The sequence below is a fragment of the Macaca nemestrina genome, chromosome 2, assembly GCF_043159975.1.
Source record: "Macaca nemestrina isolate mMacNem1 chromosome 2, mMacNem.hap1, whole genome shotgun sequence".
In the NCBI taxonomy this organism is placed as follows: Eukaryota; Metazoa; Chordata; class Mammalia; order Primates; family Cercopithecidae; genus Macaca; species Macaca nemestrina.
Genome location: NC_092126.1, coordinates 101,524,227 through 101,546,260, shown reverse-complemented (window position 1 = coordinate 101,546,260; position 22,034 = coordinate 101,524,227). Strand labels below are relative to the sequence as shown.

General features: G+C 44.2%; 1 protein-coding gene across 13 annotated transcripts in view; it reads right to left on the bottom strand.

Moving 5' to 3' along the window:
- Positions 1–20,938, bottom strand: part of LOC105480202 (xylulokinase) — a 99,462-nt gene extending 78,524 nt beyond the window's left edge. For 9 of the 13 annotated variants that reach the window (XR_011619961.1, XR_011619963.1, XR_011619965.1 and 6 more), the window contains exons 1-3: positions 20,797–20,875; positions 19,417–19,501; positions 19,106–19,188 (exon numbers count right to left, since the gene is read on the bottom strand). Coding sequence is in view for 2 of the 13 variants with exons in the window: in XM_011738766.3 (XP_011737068.1) it covers positions 19,106–19,188; positions 19,417–19,497 (164 nt within the window). In the remaining 11 variants the exon portion in view is untranslated. Of the gene's footprint in view, positions 1–19,105; positions 19,189–19,416; positions 19,502–20,796 lie in introns of all 13 variants that reach the window. The other 4 variants (XR_011619969.1, XM_011738767.2, XR_011619971.1 and 1 more) reach the window with 3 other exon arrangements.
- Positions 20,939–22,034: the final 1,096 nt, after the last annotated feature.

Sequence of the window (22,034 nt, the reverse complement as noted above, 5' to 3'; positions counted from 1 at the left end):
ATGAGAGGGTTATATGGATGCTTGGCAGTTCCCTGTTATATTACACCCAGATGATCAACAGGGGAACATTATGGCTATATTTGAGCCTTTTCCTTTGAAATTACTCAAAGAATTTAAACAAGCTATTAATCAATATGGACCAGGTTCTCCTTTTGTAATGGGACTGTTAAAGAATGTTGCTGTCTCCAGTCAGATGATTCCTACTGACTGGGACGCTCTTACTCGAGCTTGTCTGACTCCTGCTCAGTTCTTAAAATTTAAAACTTGGTGGGCAGATGAAACTTCCATCCAGGCTGCTCACAATGCCCAGGCCCAACCTCAAATTAATATAACTGCAGACCAAGTTTGGGGGTCAGCGGCTGGGCTGGTTCAGGTGCACAAGTGGTCATACAGGATGATGCTATAGAGCAGCTTAGAGGAGTGTGCATTAGAGCTTGGGAAAAAAATCACTTCAGGAGGAGAACAATATCCTTCCTTTAGTGCTGTCAAACAGGGACTGAAAGAATCTTATGCAGATTTTACAGCTCAGTTACAGGAATCTCTTAAAAAGGTGATTGCGGATTCGGCTGCTCAGGATACAGTGTTGCAGTTATTAGTTTTTGACAATGCCAATCCTGAGTGCCAAGCCGCTCTGTGACCTATTAGAGGAAAAGCACATTTGGTTGAGTATATTAAAGCTTGTGATGGTATCAGAGGTAATCTGCATAAAGCTATTCTGCTAGCCCAGGCAATTGCAGGACTGACAGTAGGTAAAGGAAATACTTCGTTTCCTGGAGCTTGTTTTAACTGTGGGAAACACGGTCATAAGAAGGTCGAAAAAATCAGTAAGTCAGGCCGCCAGTTGGGGGTAAAAAGAAAACTGCTGAGCCTGGAATATGTCCAAAATGCAAAAAAGGAAAACACTGGGCTAATCAGTGTCACTCTAAGTTTGATAAAGATGTGAACCTGATTTCAGGAAATGCTATGAGGGGCCCGTCCTGGGCCCCATTCCAAACTGGGGCATTTCCAGCTCAGGCCACTCCCTCACCCCTGTACAATGCCTGCCCCCCACCACAGCAGGTGGTGCCACGGTAGATTTATGCTGCACAAAAGCTGTGAGCCTTCTGCCTGGGGAACTCCCGCAAAAGGGGCCAACAGGAGTCTGTGGACCCTTGCCGGGGGGACAGTAGGATTACTTCTAGGTACAGGTACAAACAGGAGTCATTGATTCAGATTATAAGGGGGAAATTCAAATTGTTATATCTACTTCTGTTCCCTGGAAAGCAGAGCCAGGAGAGTGTATAGCACCGCTCCTGACTGTGCCACATATGGAAATAGGGAAAGCAGAAACTAAACGAACAGGAGGATTTGGAAGCACAAATAAACAAGGCAAAGCAGCTTATTGGGTGAATCAAATTACCAATAAGCATCCTACCTGTGAAATAACCATTCAAGGAAAAAAACTTAAAGGATTGGTAGATACAGGAGTGGACATTTCAATCATTTCTCTACAGCACTGGCCGTCTGTGTAGCCAATTCAATCCACTCAATTTAACATAGTTGAAGTTGGTAAAGCCCCTGAAGTATATCAAAGTAGTTACATTTTGCATTGTGAAGGGCCCGATGGACAACCTGGGACTATTTAACCAATTACAACTTCTGTACCTATAAATTTATGGGAGAAGATTTATTACAACAATGGGGAGCACAAGTGTTAATTCCAGAACAATTATAGAGTCCTCAAGTCAACATATGATGCATGAAATACGGTATGTCCCTGGTATGGGACCAGGAAAAAATTTGCAAGATTTGAAGGAACTGCTTAAAGTGGAAAGAAAAAGTTCCCGCCAAGGCTTAGGATACCATTTTTGATGGCAGCCATTGCTAAGCCTCCAGAACCTATACCTTTAAAATGGTTAACAGATAAGCCAATTCGGATAGAATGATGGCCACTGAGTGAAGAGAAACTGGAGGCGTTAGAGAATTTAGTTACTGAACAATTAGAAAAAGAACACATAGCTCCAACATTTTCCCCCTGGAATTCTCCAGTCTTTGTTATTAAATCAGGTAAATGGAGATTGTTGACAGATCTTAGAGCCATTAATTCAGTTATACAACCTATCGGGGCATTACAGCCAGGACTGCCTTCTCCTGCTACGACTCCAAAAAATTGGCCTTTAATAGTCATAGATTTAAAAGACTGTTTCTTTACTATCCCCTTAGCTGAGAAAGACTCTGAATGGTTTGCATTTACGATTCCTGCGGTCAACAACCTGCAGCCTTTTAAGCGTTTTCATTGAAAAGTGTTGCCACAAGGCATGTTAAACAGTCCAACAATTTGTCAGACTTACGTAGGACAAGCAATTGAACCTACTCGTAAATTGTTACATTATTCATTATATAGATGATATTCTTTGTGCTGCCCCCACTCGAGAAATATTACTCTAATGCTATAATCACTTGCAAAACTCGATGTCTCATGCTGGTTTAATTATAGCTCCTGACAAAATTCAGACTACTACTCCTTACTCCTACTTGGGGACCTTAGTAAATGACACTACTATGGTGCCACAGAAAGTAACCACACATATGGATCAACTGAAAACACTGAGGCTGGGTGCAGTGGCTCACGCCTGTAATCCCAGCACTTTGGGAGGCCAAGACGGGCAGATCATGAGGTCAGGAGATCGAGACCATCCTGGCTAACACGGTGAAACCCCGTCTCTACTAAAAAATACAAAAAACTAGCCGGGCGAGGTGGCAGGCACCTATAGTCCCAGCTACTCGGGAGGCTGAGGCAGGAGAATGGCGTGAACCCGGGAGGCGGAGCTTGCAGTGAGCTGAGATCCGGCCACTGCACTCCAGCCTGGGCGACAGAGCGAGACATCATCTCAAAAAAAAAAAAAAAAAAAAAGAAAACACTGAATGACTTTCAAAAACTACTAGGGGACATTAATTGGATACGGCCTGCTGTAGGCATTCCTACCTATGCCATGAGTAATCTGTCTTCTATCCTTAGAGGAGATCCTAGTCTCAGAAGCCCTTGGCAATTAACAAAAGAAGCTGAGGCAGAGCTGCAGCTAATCGAGAAGCAAGTCCATAAGGCCCAAATAAATAGAACAGATCCAGAGAAGACTATAGATTTGCTAATGTTTCCAACTCAGCATTCACTTACTAGTGTTATTGTTCAAGAGCAAGATCTTATAGAGTGGCTTTCCTTCCACATACTAATTCACGGACTTTGACTCCTTATTTGGATCATATTGCTACTATAATAGGAAATGGGAGAACTTGGATTGTTAAATTACATGGATATGATCCTGGAAAAGTTATTGTCCCTCCCACAAAGGCACAAATACAGCAAGCTTTTATAAATAGTCTTACTTGGCAAACCCGTTTAGCTGACTTTGTGGGTATTCTCGATAATGATTTTCCTAACACGAAACTGTTTCAATTTTTGAAACTAACTAATTGGATTCTCCCTAAAATAACTAAATTCAAACCAATTGAAGGTGCTGAGAATGTCTTCACAGATGGGTCTAGTAATGGTAAAGCCTCTTATTCTGGATCGAAAGGTAGTTTTCCAGACGCTCTATACTTCAGCTAAAAAAGCAGAGCTTGTAGCTGTAATTGAGGTATTGACTGCTTTTAATGTGCCTATTAATGTGATTTCTGATTCTTCATATATGGTTCATTCTACACAGTTAGTTGAAAATGCTCAGCTACGATTCCACACAGATGAGCAACTGATGACTTTATTTACCCAACTGCAAACAGCAGTTAGGAGCAGAATGCACCCTTTTTACATTACTCATATTAGGGCTCATACACCTCTTTCAGGACCTTTAACTACAGGGAATCAAATGGCTCATCGCCTAGTTGCTACTGCAATATCTAACGCTAGACACTTTCACAGTTTAACCCATGTTAATGCCTCTGGTCTCAAACGCAGATACAGCATTACCTGGAAAGAAGTTAAAGCTTTTATCCAGCAATGCCCAACTTGCCAAATGGTGCATTCCTCATCTTTTACAGGAGGAGTTAATCCTCGAGGATTGGAACATAATCCTCTTTGGCAAATGGATGTCACACATGTTCCCTCGTTTGGGAGACCAGCTTATGTACATGTATGTGTGGACACCTTTTCTCACTTTGTCTGGGCTACATGCCAATCAGGAGAGTCTTCTGCTTGTGTTAAATGTCACCTTTTGCAGTGTTTTGCGGTGAAGGGCATTCCAGCTTCTATTAAAACAGATAATGCCCCAGGCTACACTAGCCAAGCTCTAGCTACATTTTTTTTCTATACGGAATATTAAACACATTATTGGTATCCCATATAATTCTCAAAGACAAGCCATAGTGGAAAGAATGAATCTCTCCCTGAAACAGCAGTTGCAAAAACAGAAAAGGAGAGACAGTGACTATAGGACTTCACATATGCAACTAAATCTAGCATTATTAACTTTAAATTTTTTGAGCCTGCCTAAAGGCCGGATGCTATTAGCAGCTGAACAGCATCTACAGAAACCAGCTGCAAAGACAGAAGCAAAACAACTGGTTTGGTGGAGAGATCCGATTAAAAAAAGTTGGGAAATAGGTAAAATAATAACATGGGGTAGAGGTTATGCTTGTGTTTCTCCAGGCCAAAACCAGCAGCCGATTTGGATATCATCAAGACACCTGAAACCTTATCATGAGCCAGATGCTAAAGAAGAGATTTGGGGAGGAACCTGAAGACCCCCCAGCTGCAGCCATGTGGAGACTGGCAATCAGGAAGACATCAGTCTCGGCAAGCAACACTCGTCAGGCACAGCCACCCACCTGGGACCAGATCAAGAAGTTGACACAGATGGCGAAAGAAAATCTGAAGAAAGCGGGATGACCAATACAACGAATAATCTAATGGTAGCTATCATGGCTGTGCTCACCATTGCCATGAGTATTCCCCCAGGAACTGCTGAAACAAAAAACAATTATACTTATTCGGCATATATTCCTTTTCCACCACTTCTACGGCCAGTAACATGGTTAGACTCCCCGCCCAGTGGAGGTATACACTAATGGCTTTTGGATGCCTGGTTCTGCAGATGATAGAGGCCCGTCTCACCCCCAAAAGGAGGGAACAATTATGAATATATTGTTGGGATTTGAGCATCTACCTATTTGCTTGGGAAAAGCCAACAGGTGTTTACCTCCCAGTCATCAATCTTGGCTGGCAATAGTGCCTGAACATAACATCTCTGTGGCACAATTACATATACTTTCTGGTCTTAGTATTTATCACAGTGATTATGCCCCTGTAACCAAAGTTTACTGCCCTCAAAAACCTATCTGTAAAGTAGATTGGACATGGTCAGAAAAAATGAAGGGATTTGTTTGTATCGCAGGGCACGCACAGGTGTTTCGTCATGATTCATATGGCGTCGTTATTGATTGGTCCCCTAAAGGGGCACTTATGAGGCTCACCTCTCAATCTGTAGGTAATGGTCACCCTGCATCTAAACAAAATGATATCAGATGGTGGACACTATAAAAAGTACAGCAAGAGTTCCTATTATTTGGGCATATGGTGGTATAGTGACACCTCAATCCCAAATGATATGGTCTGCTGTAGGAGCTAAACATAAGGAGTTGTGGAAAATATTAATGGCACTGCAAAAGATAAAGATTTGGGAAGGGAAATGTACTAAGCCAACCCAATATAATCCTAATTACATGTTAGAATGGGCTCATAATGATTCAGTCTGGATATAGAGTTGTGTCCATCCTCCTTTCCTGCTTGTAGTGGGTGATTTAATACTTGATCTCCCTAATCATCACGTGACTTGTCAAGAATGTAGATTGTTTTCTTGTGTGAATTCTTCCTTGTATAATACTGATCATTCAATTTTAGTGGTAAGAGCCCGAGAAGGAATATGGATACCTGTAAAGCTTTCCCGTCCTTGGGAAGCCTCTCCTTCTGTGCATATTATTACTGAAATTCTTTAAAAGATTCTGAGATGCTCTCAGCGTTTCATTGCCACTTTAATTTTAATCATTATAGGATTGATTGCTGTCAGAGCTACTGCTGCGGCAGCTGGAGTTGCTTTGCATTTCACAGTACAAACAGCAGACTATGTAAATAATTGGCAGAAAAATTCTACTTTGTTGTGGAATTCCCAAGCTAATATAGACCAGAAACTAGCTAATCAGATTAATGATCTCTGACAAACTATTGTATGGTTGGAAGATCGTGTAGTTAGTTTAGAATATAGAATGCAGTTACAATGTGATTAGAATACTTCTGATGTTTGCATTACTCCTCATCTGTATAATGAAACAGAACATGAGTGGGAAAGAGTTAAGAGACATTTAAAGGGTCATACTGGAAATTTATCTTTAGGTATTGCAAAACTGAAGGAACAAGTATTTCAAACCTCTCAGGCACATCCCACGCTAATGCCAGGAACTGAAGTGCCTGAAGGATCTGCAGACGGATTAACAGCTATTAACCCATTAAAATGGATCAAGACACTTGGAGGCTCTATGACTTTAATGATGATTGTGCTTTTAATCTGTGTTGTTTGTCTTTGTGTAGTCCACAGATGCGGATCCCGAATCCTGCGAGAAGTAGCCCACCGTGACAAAACTGCCTTTGCCTTTATCACTTTGCAAAAACAAAAAGGGAGACATGCTGGAAAAAGGCCCTAAGGCTGTCATAAAAAGGCCTTAAAGAAACTGGGCATAAACAGGATTTCTGCAGCAATGTGACATGCTCATGATGGCTATGACACTTACGCTGGAGGTTGCTGGTTTACCGAAATAAGGGCAAGGAACACCTGGCCCACCCAGGGTGGAAAACTGCTCAAGGCATTCCTAAACCACAAACAATGGCATGAGTGATCTGTGCCTTAAGGACATGTTCCTGCTGCAGATAATCAGCCAGAGCCTGTTTCTCTGCTCCTTGCTAAGAATGCTTTGTTTCCCATAAGGAATGCTTTTAGCTAATGTATAATCTATAGAAATGATGTTTATCACAGGCTTACTGTCAATAAAAATGTGGGTAAAACTCTATTCGTGGCTCTCAGCTCTCAAGGCTGTTAGCCCCCTGATTCCCACACTGCACTTTATTTCTGGGTCTTTGTCTTCATTCCTCTAGCGCCGGTGGGTTGGGGTCTCCACAACCGAGCTTGTCTCAGTAAGTGGGAAAAAAGGAATCTTTTGGGGGGTGATATAAATATTCTGTATCTTGATTGTGGTGGTAGTTTCACAGCTATAGGTCTATGGCTGTGAAATACATTTAATTATACATTTTTAATGGATGGCATTTTGTGCATAAATTATACTCAATAATATGGATTTTTTTGGCTGGGTGCGGTGGCTCACGCCTGTAATCCCAGCACTTTGGGAGGCCAAGGCAGGTGGATCACAAGGTCAGGAGATCGAGACCATCCTGGCTAACACAGTGAAACTCTGTCTCTACTAAAAAGACAAAAAAAATTAGCTGGGCGTGGTGATGGGCACCTGTATTCCCAGCTACTCGGGAGGCTGAGGCAGGAGAATGGCATGAACCCAGGAGGCAGAGCTTGCTTGCAGTAAGCCGAGATGGCGGCACTGCACTCCAACCTGGGTGACAGAGAGAGACTCCATCTCAATAACAATAATAATAATAACATGGATTTTTTAAAAAAGATACTACTAGGGAAAAAGAGGAAGAGAGCAACAAAATTTTACTATGGACAACAACAGTTCACCAAAAAATGTGGCCTTTACAAAACAGATAAAAACTGTAAGCAGACATTCTGCCATGTATTTAACAAATTAAAACTGGCATTTCAGCTGGGCACGGTGGCTCACACCTATAATCCCAGTGCTTTGGGAGGCCAAGGCAGGCAGATCACCTGAAGTCGGGAGTTCAAGACCAACCTGGCCCATATGGTGAAACCCCGTCTCTACTAAAAATACAAAAATTAGCCAGGCATGATGGAGGGCACCTGTAATCCCAGCTACTTGGGAGACTAAGGCAGGAGAATTGCTTGAACCCAGGAGGTGGAGGATGCAATGAGCTGAGATCGTGCCACTGCACTCCAGCTTGGGCGTGACAGAGCGAGGCTCTGTCTAAAAAAAAAAAGAAAGAAACCACACACACACACACACACACACACACACACACACACACACAACAAAAGTGGCATTTCCAGCTAAGAAGGAAGACCAGAGCTACCCCATGCCCCAAAAGCACCAGACCCAAATGGTTTCACAGAAAAATTACACCACACCTTTAAATAGCAAATATTTCTAATACTATTTAAATTGTTGTAGAGCGCCCAAAAAGAAGGAAAATTTTTCCAGTTATTTTAGTGAAATAAATATAAAATTGATACCAAAACTAGGCCGGGCGCGGTGGCTCACGTCTGTAATCCCAGCACTTTGGGAGGCCGAGGCGGGCGGATCACAAGGTCAGGAGATCGAGACCACGGTGAAACCCCGTCTCTACTAAAAATACAAAAAATTAGCCGGGCGCGGTTGTGGGCGCCTGTAGTCCCAGCTACTCGGGAGGCTGAGGCAGGAGAATGGCGTGACCCCGGGAGGCGGAGCTTGCAGTGAGCCGAGATCGCACCACTGCACTCCAGCCTGGGCGACAGAGCAAGACTCCGTCTCAAAAAAAAAAAAAAAAAAAAAAAATTGATACCAAAACCTAACCAATACTGCACCAAAGCACAAACAGCAAAAGGAAAAAAGTAGGAAAATTAGACTTTATCAAAAGTAAAAACATTGCTTCAAAGGATCATCAAGAAAGTGAAAAGACAACCCATGGAATGGGACAAAAATTTTGAGATCACGTATCTGACAAGGGACTTGTATCCAGAATATATATTAAAAAAAAAACTTTTACAACTCAATAATAAAAGAGAAATAGTACAGTTTTTTTAAAAGGGCAAAAGATCTTAATAGACATTTCTCTAAAGAAGATATACAAATGGCAAAGATACTCAACATCATTTTCATTAGATAAATGCAAATCAAAAGCTCAGTGAGATAGCATTTCACATCCACTAGGATGGCTGTCATCTGTAATTAAAAAGACAGTCAATAATAAATGTTAAGCAAGGATGTGGAGAAACTGGAGGCATCATCTACCAGTGGTAGGAATGGAAAATGGTATAGCTACTTTGGAAAACAGTTTGGCAATTCTTCAAAACGTTGAACATAGAGTTCCCTTGTGACCCAGCAATTCCACTTTTAGGTAATATACCCAATAGAAATGAAAATATATGTCCACACAAAAATGTATACATTGTATTAGTTTGCTCAGGTTGCTGTAACAAAATACGATAAAGTAGATGGTTTAAACAACAGGCATTTATTTTCTCACAGTTCTGGAGGCTAGAAGTCCACAATCAAGGTGCCAGCAAATTCAGTTTCTGGTGAGGGCTCTCTTTCTGGTTTGCAGACAGCCACCTTCTCACAAGGCCTTTCCTTTGTGCATCTGCGCATGAAGTGGGATAGCACTGGGGTCTCTCCTTCTTTTTTTTTTTTTTTTTTTTTTTTTTTTTTTTTTTTTTTTTTGAGACGGAGTCTCGCTCTGTCGCCCAGGCTGGAGTGCAGTGGCGCGATCTCGGCTCACTGCAAGCTCCGCCTCCTGGGTTCACGCCATTCTCCTGCCTCAGCCTCCCGAGTAGCTGGGACTACAGGCGCCCACAACCGCGCCCGGCTAATTTTTTTTGTATTTTTAGTAGAGACGGGGTTTCACCATGGTCTCGATCTCCTGACCTTGTGATCCGCCCGCCTCGGCCTCCCAAAGTGCTGGGATTACAGGCGTGAGCCACCGCGCCCGGCCCGGGTCTCTCCTTCTTATAAGGAAACCAGTCCTATCAAATTAGGGTCCCACCCTTACAACCTCATTTAATCTTAATTATCTACCTAAAGGCCTCACCTCCAAATACACTGTCATGATGAAGGTAGGCTTCCAACAGATGAATTCTGGGGGGCCACAATTCAATCCATAACATATGTGGATGTTCATAGCAGAATAACTCACAATAGCAAAAAAGCAGAACAATTCAAATGTCCATCAGTTGAGTGGAAAAACAAACTGTGATATATCAGTGCAATGGAATATTACTGAACCACAAAAAGGAATGAAGTACTGATATATGCTATGACGTAGAAAAACTTTGAAAACATTATGCCAAGTATCTGGTTCAAGTTGGTATTTGAAATAAAGAAAAAGCTATGAAAATTTTTTAAAAAGAAAACATTGTGCTAGGTAAAAGAAAGCTGTCACATATTATATACATTCATGTCTATGAAATGTCTAGAATCAGCAAATCCAGAGATAGAGAGTGGACTGTGGTTGCCACTGCTGGCAGGAGGGGGACTATAGAGTGTATGCTAATTAATACCAGGTTTTCTTTCCAGGTAGTGAAAATGTTCTAAGATTACATAGTGGTGATGGTGACATGGTTCTTTGAATATACTAAAACCATCAAATTGTACATTTTAAAAGGGTGAATTTTATGGTATGTGAATTATATTTCAATAGAGCCAGTATTTTCTTTTTTTCCCCCCACTTTTTTTTTTTTGAGACAGTCTTGCTCTGTCACCCAGGCTGGAGTGCAGTGGCACTATCTCGGCTCACTACTAACTCCACCTCCCAGGTTCACGCCATTCTCCTACCTCAGCCTCCCGAGTAGCTGGGACTACAGGGGCCCACCACTATGCCTGGCTAATGTTTTGTATTTTTAGTAAAGACAGGGTTTCACCATGTTAGCCAGGATGGTCTCGATCTCCTGACCTTGAGATCCGCCCACCTCAGCCTCCCAAAGTGCTGGGATTACAGGCATGAGTGACCACGCCCAGCCCCAGTATTTTCTTTTAAAAAAAAGATACGAGGGAAACAATTATGTTAGTTAAGGAAAAACACATTTCTATGGCTTGATACAGCTGAAGTTTCTTTCTCACTCACGTAAAGCACAATTGGTAGGGATGAGGAACACGAGTGGGGAGTGGGGCGTTCTGCTCCACGTAGTCATTCAGGAACCAGGTTGATGGTGGCTCTGTCATGTGCCACATGTGCTTCCAAGGTTGCTCTGGATACCCACATCAGCCAGAAAATGGGAGAAAAGTCAGAGAAGGAGGTTTTGATGGACTAGGTCTTTTAGAGGCCTGATCACATTTTCTTATATTCCACTGGCTAGAACTCAGTCACATGGTTGAACATAACTACAAGCAAGACAGGAGAGTGTCTAGGAAGAAAGGGAAATGAGTTTGGAAGACAGCTTATAAGCGTCTGCTAGAAACCTCCCTTCCCCACTTACAGTAGTAAAAGGAAAAAATAGTTAGAAATAAATTTAAAAATAATTATCTACATTGGGTAGTTTTTGCATTGTCACAAACCACTTCAAAACTTAGCGGCTCAAAACCATTAAGCTCACAATTCTACTTGCTATCATTGGATAGGGCTCAGCTGTGCTCACTCATACATCTGCAGTCAGCTAACGGTAGCTAGAAGGCTCTGCTTCATAGGTAGCTAACAGCAGCTAGGGGCTGGCTGGCTCTTAGGTGAAGAAGTCGGGGCAACTAGGCCACATATGTCCAGCTCTCCAGCAGGGTAGCCTGAGCTTGTTCATTTGGTGGCTGGGCAGAGTTCCAAGAATGACAGCAGAAGCATGTAAGGCTGCTTGAGGCTTAGGCTTAGAACTGGCACAATGCCACTTCCCCTGTTCTACTGGATAAAGCAAATCAACAGGTAGGGAAATGACTCCTCGATGGGAGGAACTGCGGTCACATTGCAAAGCGTGTGGGTACAGGGACGGGTGGAGTATTGTGGTCATTTTTGCAATCTACCAAAATGAGCAAAATCTGTACGTTACACATATTAAAACACATGTGAAGTATTCAAAAGAAGACTTGAACAAATGGAAAGTCATAACATGTGCTGAGACAGGAAGTCTTAATCTCATAAAGTTGTCAATTCTGCCAAGTTAATTTATAAAGATAATATGATCTCAATAAAAATATCAACAACAGGCTGGGTGTGGTGGCTCAAGCCTGTAATCCCAGCACTTTGGGAGGCCAAGGTGGATGGATCACCTGAGGTCAGGAGTTTGAGACCAGCCTGACCAATTATGGTGAAACCCCGTCTCTACTAAAAACACAAAAGTTAGCCGAGTGTAGTGGTATGTGCCTGTAGTCCCAGCTACTCGGAAGGCTGAGACAGGAGAACTGCTTGAACCCATGAGGTGGAGGTTGCAGTGAGCCGAGATCACACCACTGCACTTCAGCCTGAGCTCCAGAGCAAGACTCCATGTCAAAACAAAAACAAAAACAAAAACAAAAAACAACAATTTGGCTTTCTGGAACCTGAAAAGCTGATTCTGAAGTACATATTGAAAAAGAACAAGAAAGAATAGCCATGGAAACTCTGGAAAAAAAAGAGAACAATCAGAGGGGACCAACAATTCTAGATATTAAAACATATTACAGGCCGGGTGCAGTGGTTCACGCCTGTAATCCCAGCACTTCAGGAGGCCGAAGCAGGCGGATCACCTGAGGTCAGGAGTTAGAGACCAACCTGGCCAACATGGCAAAACCCCGTCTCTACTAAAAATACAAAAATTAGCCTGGTATGGTGGCGCATGCCTGTAATCCCAATTACTCAGGAGTCTGAGGCAGAAGAATCGCTTGAACCCAGGAGGCAGAGGTTGCAGTGAGCCGAGATCGTGCCACTACACTCCAGCCTGGGTGACGGAGTGAGACTCCATCTCAAAAATAAATAAATAAACAAACAACATATTACAGAGCTGGGATAATTGAAACAATGTGTTACTGGCTTATGAAAAGATCTACCAACTCATGGAACAAAAAAGAAAGCCCAAAAATGGACCTAAGTGAACACAGAAAGTAGCACATGATAAGGCTCACATCTCAAATCATGGAGATAAAGATGGACTTCTTTTTTTTTTTTTTTTTTGAGATGGATTCTCACTTTGTCACTCAGGCTGGAGTGCAGTAGCATGATCTCAGCTCACTGCAACCTCTGCCTCCCAGATGCAAATGATTCTCCTGCCTCAGCCTCCCAAGTAGCTGAGACTACAGGCACCCACCACCATGCTCAGCTAATTTTTGTATTTTTAGTACAGACAGGGTTTCAACATGTTGGCCAGGCTGGTCTTGAACTCCTGACCTCAAGTAATCCACCCACCTCAGCCTCTTACAGGTAAAGATGGACTTCTAAAAACCCAGTTGAGGCTGGGTGTGGTGGCTCATGCCTGTAATCTCAGCACTTTAGGAGGCAGAGGTGGGTGGACTGCTTGAGCCCAGGAGTTCAAGACCAGGCTGGGCAACATAGTGAGACCCTATCTCTACAAAAAAAATACAAAAAAATTAGCTGGTCATGGTGGGGGCGCACCGGTGGTTTCAGCTACTTGGGAGGCTGAGGAGGGAGGATTGCTTGAGCCTGGGAGGCATAGATCGCAGTGAGCTGAATCATACCCCTGCATTCCAGCTTGGGTGACAGAGCCAACTCCTGTCTCAAATAAATAAATTAAATTAAATTAAAACATGGTTGGTGTTACAACAACTGAGGAGTCATCTGGGAAAAATTAAAGTTGGATACAAATGTCATACTATGTACCTGGATAAACTCCAAATATTTTTATGTATGAAAGCTGAAATCTTACAAGAAATAGATAAAAACATAGGTGAGTTCCTTCATAATTTTGGAGTGAGAAAGGCCTTTTAAACTATGACTCAAAATCTAGAAGCAATAAAAGAGACTGGGAAATTCAATGACATAAATATGTGTGTGTGGCAATAATAGCAACAACCCGGCTGGGTGCGGTGGCTCACGCCTGTAATCCCAACACTTTGGGAGGCCGAGGTGGGCAGATCACGAGGTCAGGAGATCGAGACCATCCCAGCTAACATGGTGAAACCCTGTCTCTATTAAAAATATAAAAAATTAGCTGGGCGTGGTGGTGGGCACCTGTAGTCCCAGCTACTCGGGAGGCTAAGTTAGGAGAATGGTGTGAACCCGTGAGGCAGAGCTTGCAGTGAGCAGAGATCATGCCACTGCATTCCAGCCTGGACGACAGAACGAGACTCTGTCTCAAAAAAAAAATAGCAACAATCCATAGCAAGTCAAAAATCAAACAAAATCTGGGAAACATATTTGCAATTCATTTAACAACAGAGGGAATTCCTCCAATATATGAAAAGCTCCTAGAAATTATGATAAGAAATGGATAACCAATCCAAGAGATGATAGGAAATAGATAACCAATCCAACAGAAAAATGGGCAAAGGACATTAAAAACAACTTCACAGAAAAATAAATTCAGGTAGCCCTTCAACGTATGAAAAGATGCTCAACTTCACTCATAAGAGAAATGCAAAGTAAATCATTATTCACCTATCGTATTGGCAAAGAATCAAAAGCTCAATAACCCTCACTGTGCTGGCTAGGCTGTGGGAAAACAGGCCCTGTCATGTGTTAGTGGTAGGATGCAAATCAATATAATCCCTATGGGAGGCAATCTGGCCACATCTCCTTGAACCAGCAATCCCACTCCCAAAAATTTAACTTACAAATAAATTGGCACACATCTGCAATGACATATGTAATGTAATCTACTATATTATTTTTCATTGCAAATAAGTCAGTGTCCTCCATTAGGAAATGGTACATCTACACAATGGAATACTACACATCTATAAAAAAGAACACAAAAGTTTTTACGTATTGACATGTAAACACAGCCACATTATTGTGAAGTGAGTAAAGCAAAGTACAGATCAGTGAGTATAGTATGCTTTTTCTTGTGTGAAAGGAGGAAAATAAGAACATTCACACCTTCCTATATTTCCATGTAAAAACACTGGAAGGAGCCTGGCACAGTGGCTCAAGCCTGTAATCCTAGCACTTTGGGAGGCTGAAGTGGGTGGATCACTTGAGTCCAGGAGTTCAAGACCAGCCTAGGCAATACGGTGAAACCCTGTCTCTACCACAAAAGTGCAAAAATTAGCCATGTGTGGTGGCATGCACCTGTAGTCCCAGATGCACAGGAGGCTGAGGTGGGAGGATCGCTTGAGCCTGGTGGAGGATGCAATGAGCCAAGATCGTACCACTGCACTCCAGCTTGAGGGACAGAGCCACACCTTGTCTAAAAAAAAAAAAAAAAAAAAACACTGGAAGGATACACAACAAATTAAAGTCATCTGTAGAGAAGGGATGGAGGGGAGAGATGAGCTCACAGGTGGGATTAAGACTTTTCACTGTTATATGGCCAGGCGCAGTGGCTCACGCCTGTAATCCCAGCACTTTGGGAGGCCGAGGTGGGCAGATCACGAGGTCAGGAGATCAAGACCATCCTGGCTAACATGGTGAAACCCTGTCTCTACTAAAAATACAAAAAATTAGCCGGGTGTGGCGGCAGGCGCCTGTAGTCCCAGCTACTCGGGAGGCTGAGGCAGGAGAATGGTGTGAACCCGGGAGGCGGAGCTTGCAGTGAGCCGAGATCGCATCACTGCACTCCAGCCTGGGTGACAGAACAAGACTCCGTCTCAAAAAAATAAAAAAAAAGACTTTTCACTGTATACTTTTCATTTGAGTTACATATCAAGTGCAATGTAATGCCTGTTAACAATATAAAATATTTTTTATTAACATCACCACTTTGGAGGAGAATGTCTTAAGAAGTTAAACATATACCTGCCATATGGTCCACTGTACTCCTGGTATGTCATTTCCAAGAGAAATGAAATCATATGTCCATGAAAAGACTTGTATGCGACTCTCATAGCCCTTTGCTTATAACAGTAAAAAAGAGAAACAACCCCAATATCCCTCATCAGGTGAAACCAATTGTAGTCCATCCATACAACATCATACAATGAAATACTACCCGGCGATAATAGGAACCAGCTATTGGCACATGTAGCCACATGGATGAATCTCAAAACTGTGATGTGAAACTTTAAAGGTTTTAAAAAAGAGTACATAATTATGATTCCATCTACACAAAATTCTAGAAAATACAAACTAGTGATAGAAAACACATCAGCAGTTGCCAGTGGGTAGGGGTATGGGGAAGGAGGCACGGATTGCAAAGAGGCAGGAGGAAATTTTTAGGACATGGAAATACTCATTATCTTATTTTGGTGATAGTTTCATGAAAGAATATAGATGTTAAAGCTTCTAACTGTATACTCCAAATACGTACAGTATTGTACATCAGTTATACCTTAATAAAGTTGTTAAAAAAAAAAACAAAACCTCACAGTGTAATTGAGGTGATGGGGAAGGAATGAACTAAATCTATAGGTATCTGGTTTAAAATATCTTGAAAATATAACAGAAAAAAGCAATACCGTATTTTGGTTATGGACACCTTTTTTTAAATGTTCAGTGGAGAGGATTGACTTATTAAATGGAAGAGAGACAGAGGAAGAGAAAATTTTAAAATTTTGAAAGACTAGAAGTCATATAGGGTATGTTCTCAGACCACAATGAAATTAAACTAGAAATCAATGACAGAAAGCTGGAAAAGCTGCAGATTAAACAACATACTTCCATACTTCTTTTTTTTTTTTTTTTTTTTTTTTTGAGACAGGGTCTCCCTCTGTTGTCCAGGCTGGAGTGCAGTGGTGCGATCTTGGTTCACTGAAACCTCCACCTCCACAGTTCAAGCAATTCTCCTGCCTCAGCCTCCCTAGTAGCTAGGATTACAGGTGTGCACCACCATACACAGTGCCTGCCACCATGCCTGCCACCACACCCGGCTAATTTTTTTGTATTTTTAGTAGAAACAGGGTTTCACCATGTTGACCAGGCTGGTCTCCAACTCCGGACCTTAAGTGATCTGCCTGCTTCAGCCTCCCAAAGTGCCAGGATTACAGGTGTGAGCCACCACACCCAGCCTAAACAACATTATTCTAAATAATCTATGAGTCTAAGAAGTCTCAAGAGAACTAAAAATTATTTTGAACCAGAAAAAATGAAACTATAACTTATCAAAATTTATGGGATGCTGCTAAAGCATCCCATAAAAAGCATTTGTGCTTACAGAGAAAATTATAGCATTAAATGCGTATATTAGACAAGAAGGTCTTAAATCAATCCTCTAAGCTTCCACTTCAGGAAACTAGAGAAAGAAGAGCAATTTAAACCTAAAGCAAGCAGAAGAAACTAAGTAATAAAAATTAGAACACAACTTGAAGAAAACAACAGGGGAAAATCAACAAAACCAAAAGTTGAACTTTGAAAAGATCAATACAATTGATAAAACTCTAGCCAGGATAACCAAAGAAAAAAAGAGACAAGACATAAATTACAATGTCAGAAATGACCAACAGCAAGCTATCATCACTACTGGTCCCATAGATCTCATAAGGAGGATAAAAGAATATTATGAACACTATAGCCACACATTTGACGGCTTAGTTAAAAAGACCAAATCCTTGAAACATACCAACTACCAAAAGGCAAACCATGCAAGGCCTGCAATAATAAAAAATGTGAGAAAGCAAGATGGCTTCTAACCTCGACTTCAATGGGCCGCATTAGCTAGGGGAAGAGAGTTGGCAACACAAAGGTGATGGGTAATGAGAGGCGCACAAAGGGCCAGCTGGGAAGGCTTCAAAGAGGAAGTGTGTCTGAAACAGACAGGGAAGGACACTTTTACCAGGACCTCACAGGGTGCCTCAGAACCAGCAAGTCCACAGTATTACAGACTGAATTGTGCCCCCTCTGCCCCCAAAACTCATATGCTGAAATCCTAACCCCGAGGGCCTTAGATTGTGATTATTTGGAGACAGGGCCTTTAAAAAGGCAATTAAGTTAAAATGAAGTCACTAGGATGGGCCTTAATCCAGTATGACTCGTGTCCTTATAAGAAGATTAGGATACAGATGACACAGACACCAAGCACTCCTGCACCGAGTGACCATCACGTGGAGACACAGCAACAGAGTGGCCACCTGCAAGCCAAGAAGAGAGGCCCCAGAGGAGACCAAACTTCCCAGCACTTTGATTTTAGACTCCTAACGTCCAGATGTGTGAGAATATAAATTTCCACTCTTTAAGCCACCCAGTCTATGGTACCTTGTTATGGCAGCCCAAGCTGAACTCATGATCCTTCTCTCCAAAACCCATTCTTTCCCACAGTCCGACATCCACCCTGAAGGACAGCCAGAAATCCCACCCTTACACCTCACATTCAATCTTGTAACAGGACCTGTCTATTTTACTACTCAGCTCTCTCCTATCCATCATTTCATACCCGGATGACCTGCAAAAACCTCTTCAATAGTTCTCCATGTCCATTCCAGTCATGCTCTGAATCCGTTCTCCCAATGCCCCCAGAGAGATCTTTTCAAAACACAAATACAACCTGTCATACCTCACCCATACCCCTACCCCTTATGGCCCTTAGTGGCTGACCACAGCTTTTAGAATAAAGACAAACTCTATACCATGGCCTGTGGAGCTCTGCCCAGCCTCCACCTCTCTCTCCCCAGCCTCACTGGCTTTCTTCAGTTGCACGAAGGAACGAACGATGCTCTTTCTTGCCACAGGGCCCTTGCACATGTTGTTCCTTCTGCCTGGAATGCTCTTTCATCACCTGGCCAACTTCCCTTCCATCGCTTGGCTAACTTCACTCACTCTGATCTCTAGCTTAAGCACCACTTCCCTAGAAACCCTCTGGGACTTGCCCTCCCAAGTCTGAGTCACATTCCTTATAATAAGCACTTGGAGAAGTGAGTTCCTTTCCTTCAGAAGCCTTCTCAGAGTTTATAATGAAACACTCTTTTGTGAGAGTCTTTGTTTGATACCAGTCTCCACTACCCAGTGGGAAGCTCTGGGAGAGCAAGGACCATTTCTCTTTTTGGTTCACCATCAAGTCCTAGCACCTGGCACAAAGTAGGTCTCAACTGATGCTTACTGCATGAATGGATGAATGAAATTATGAATAGGGGAGATGGCACTCCCAGTATGGGAAAAAAGATACTTGAAAGGTCTGCTGAGACCACCATTCCTGTAGTTTAGCAAAGCCTGAACAGTGCAGTCTGTGAATATAAAAGGTTGTGGGAGAACCCCAAAACCAACACCCACATCACACGCGCATGCACATCAGGTACATACCCAAATTCTGGAAGGTCTCTGTCAAAATGCACACTTTCCTCATAGAAGACATTCAACTCTGCATCAACAGCAACAACCTTTACCTGGAAGGCATTTTAAAAAAGGAAGTGTAGAATTTTCCTCAGCTTCTACACTGGTCCAGGGGGTACTAACATCACCAGATGAGGCCCCACACCCTAGGAGCAGTTCAGCCCAGAGACCTCCTTGAAGGCAGGGCTGCCTCACCGTAATTGTGGTAACAGAGGACTCATCTGGGTGACACTCAAAGATTTAGTAAAATGAAGAAACCGAGGCTGAGGAAGAATACCCACATGTCTCAAGGAATCTTTGTTCCCCAAACAGCCAAAGCCAAGATCCTCTAGAGGAAGATGTTCACAGATGAGTTGGTTCATGCACCTGACAAGGAGGCAGGAGAAAGTGCCAGAGAGGAAGGAATGGGAAGCAAGGTTTGGAGGCATCTCTGGGGGTCCATGTTTGCAGAGGCCTGAGACCAGGCAAGGCCATGGGCTGTTCTCACAGGCCATGGTTGTGGTCCAGAAACATTAATACCCCACTGAAGCAATATCCAAGCTTGGGAGTATAACTACTTTCCTGGACACCTGGGGAAACTGAGGTCTAGCAAGGCAACTCAAGTCATCCAGAGTCCCACAGGACTTTCACCCCAAGGACTGGCCAGAGGCCTGCCTCCCTTGACCCATTCGAGAAGAGGGGTTTGACTGCAACTGTGTATACAAAAGGTGCCCCTGGTCACCCCATGCCCTGTTTGAAGGCAGATTTTGATTTGCTTGCCTGTTTGCAGGGCGTTGGCAGCAGCACATTGTTCCTCTGACCAGCAGTCCTGGGTCGGCAGACCAGGCAAGCTGGTGTCAACGAAGGGCGGTCACAGGGTAAAGTCCATTTGTACACTATGCATTTCACTTTTTTTTTTTTTTTTTTTTTTTTTGAGACAGGGTCCCGCTCTGTCGCCCAGGCTGGAGGGCGGTGGCGCCATCTTAGCTCACTGCAATCTCCACCTCCTGGGCTCAAGCGATCCACCTCGGCCTCCCGAGAAACTGGGACTATAGGTGTGCGTCACCATGCCTGGCTAATTTTTGGATTTTCTGCTAGAGACGGAGGTTTCTCCACATTGCCCAGGCTGGTCTCGAACTCCTGGGCTCCAGCGATCCACCCACCTCGGCCTCTCAAAGTGCTGGGATTACAGGCAAGAGCCACCAGGCCTGGCCCATTTCAATTTTTAAAAAAAGGTTTCGGGCTATAATTTGCTTCCAGGTCACTGGTTGTGCATGTGCGCAGGGCTACCCGCCAGTCTGTTCCCCTGCCTTACAGTAGCTGACTTCCTTCGGGTCCCTGTCACTCGGTGCCCATAACAGCGCACGAACCCACCGAGTCCTCCCGCCCCTCTGGGCACCGGGGGTCCTGCCGAGGGACGCCCGCAGTTTCCTGGGGTAGCGAGGTCTAGGCGGGGTCGAGGCTGCATCTTGCGAATGGGTGGCATTGGCAGGGCATCTCCGGGCGAGGGCACCGATGCCCCACGGCCGCGCGCGGGGTAGGGGCGCGGGGTCCCGGGAAGCCCGAGAGGTAGGCGCGCCCGCGGCCGGGCCCATGTTTTTCCCGCGTCCGGGTGACAGCCCGCCCCTACCCCAGCGTAGCGGAGGAGGCGGCCCCGTGGCCCTGCGACCAGGCGACTGTACCTGCTGCGTGCTGAAGTCCCAGCCCAGGCAGCAGCGGCGAGGGGCGTGCTCCGCCATGACCCTGGCGGGTAAGGCTGCGCGTCCGTCAGTCCGTCCGTCCGCACCGCGGCGTGACTGTCGCCGCGCTCCAGCGCCCAGAGACGCAAGGGCCCGCCCCTCGCTCCGCCCGGCCGGACTGTGGACCCGAGTCACGAGGCGGGCTTGCGCTCTGGCGCCGCCTGCGGGACGACGCGAGCCGGCACCGCGTCCTGTGCAATCGACGGTGCCCCCACGCAGCCGGCTTTCCTTCCAAGCGCACCCACTCTGGTCCTCCCCATCTTCATCTTCTCTCTACATGGGCCTTGCCTTGACACAGTCTGGCTTCCCTTAGAGGACGCCTGGGCCAGAGGTTTCAACTATAAGCCAGCTTGTCTCTCAGAGGGACCCTGCCTGTCCTTCTGGAGGCCCTATGCCTGCAGTCCTCTGTGGCTGTATCTTGGCACTGGAACAGCTGTCCGCCCATGGGGGTGACTCAGGGGCCACAGGGAAATGGGCCCTGGGGTTGGAAGCACTGGATCCTGACAAGCCCCGCCTAGATCCAGCAAATCTGAGTGGTTCCCAGTGTGTCACATCCCTGCCGTGTATTTAAACTCAGAGCTCCTGACGCCCCCACGGGGAGACACTCATTCCTGGAGTCAGCTGGTATTGATGGTCTAAATGTGTGCCAGACGTGGTGAAGAGGAATGGGAACCAAAGTCAGACTCACTCCCTTTATTCATGGAGCTGAGGGCACCTGTCCCACCAGCTACATCCTCCTGGTCCCTAAGACTGACTGCTTTCCAGAATTCCTCCCCAAACCCAGCATGTGAGAGTCTCCTCCTACGAACTTCCCAGCCCACCAGTGCCCTTCTCATGCACTTGCAATGGTCTGTCTCCCTTGCTGAACTTGAGCTGCTCGGAGTCTACATGGGATCCTCTTCATTGCTGGAACAAGAAGGGGCCAACTTGTCCTCCAAGACATTCACAGCTTAATGGGGACACAGCCCCTCTAGCAGTCACCACCTGTGACAATAGACAAATACTGGGTACTAGCTAGATCGCAAACAATTAGGCAACCTGCTGAGCACATTTAATCCTCACAATGATGCTGGGAAGTAGGTAATATTATCTCCACTTTTAAAACATTTTAAATAAAGATATCTAATCTAATAAAGGTAACTATTCTAATTAAGATTAGATTACTGCATTTTAATCTAATC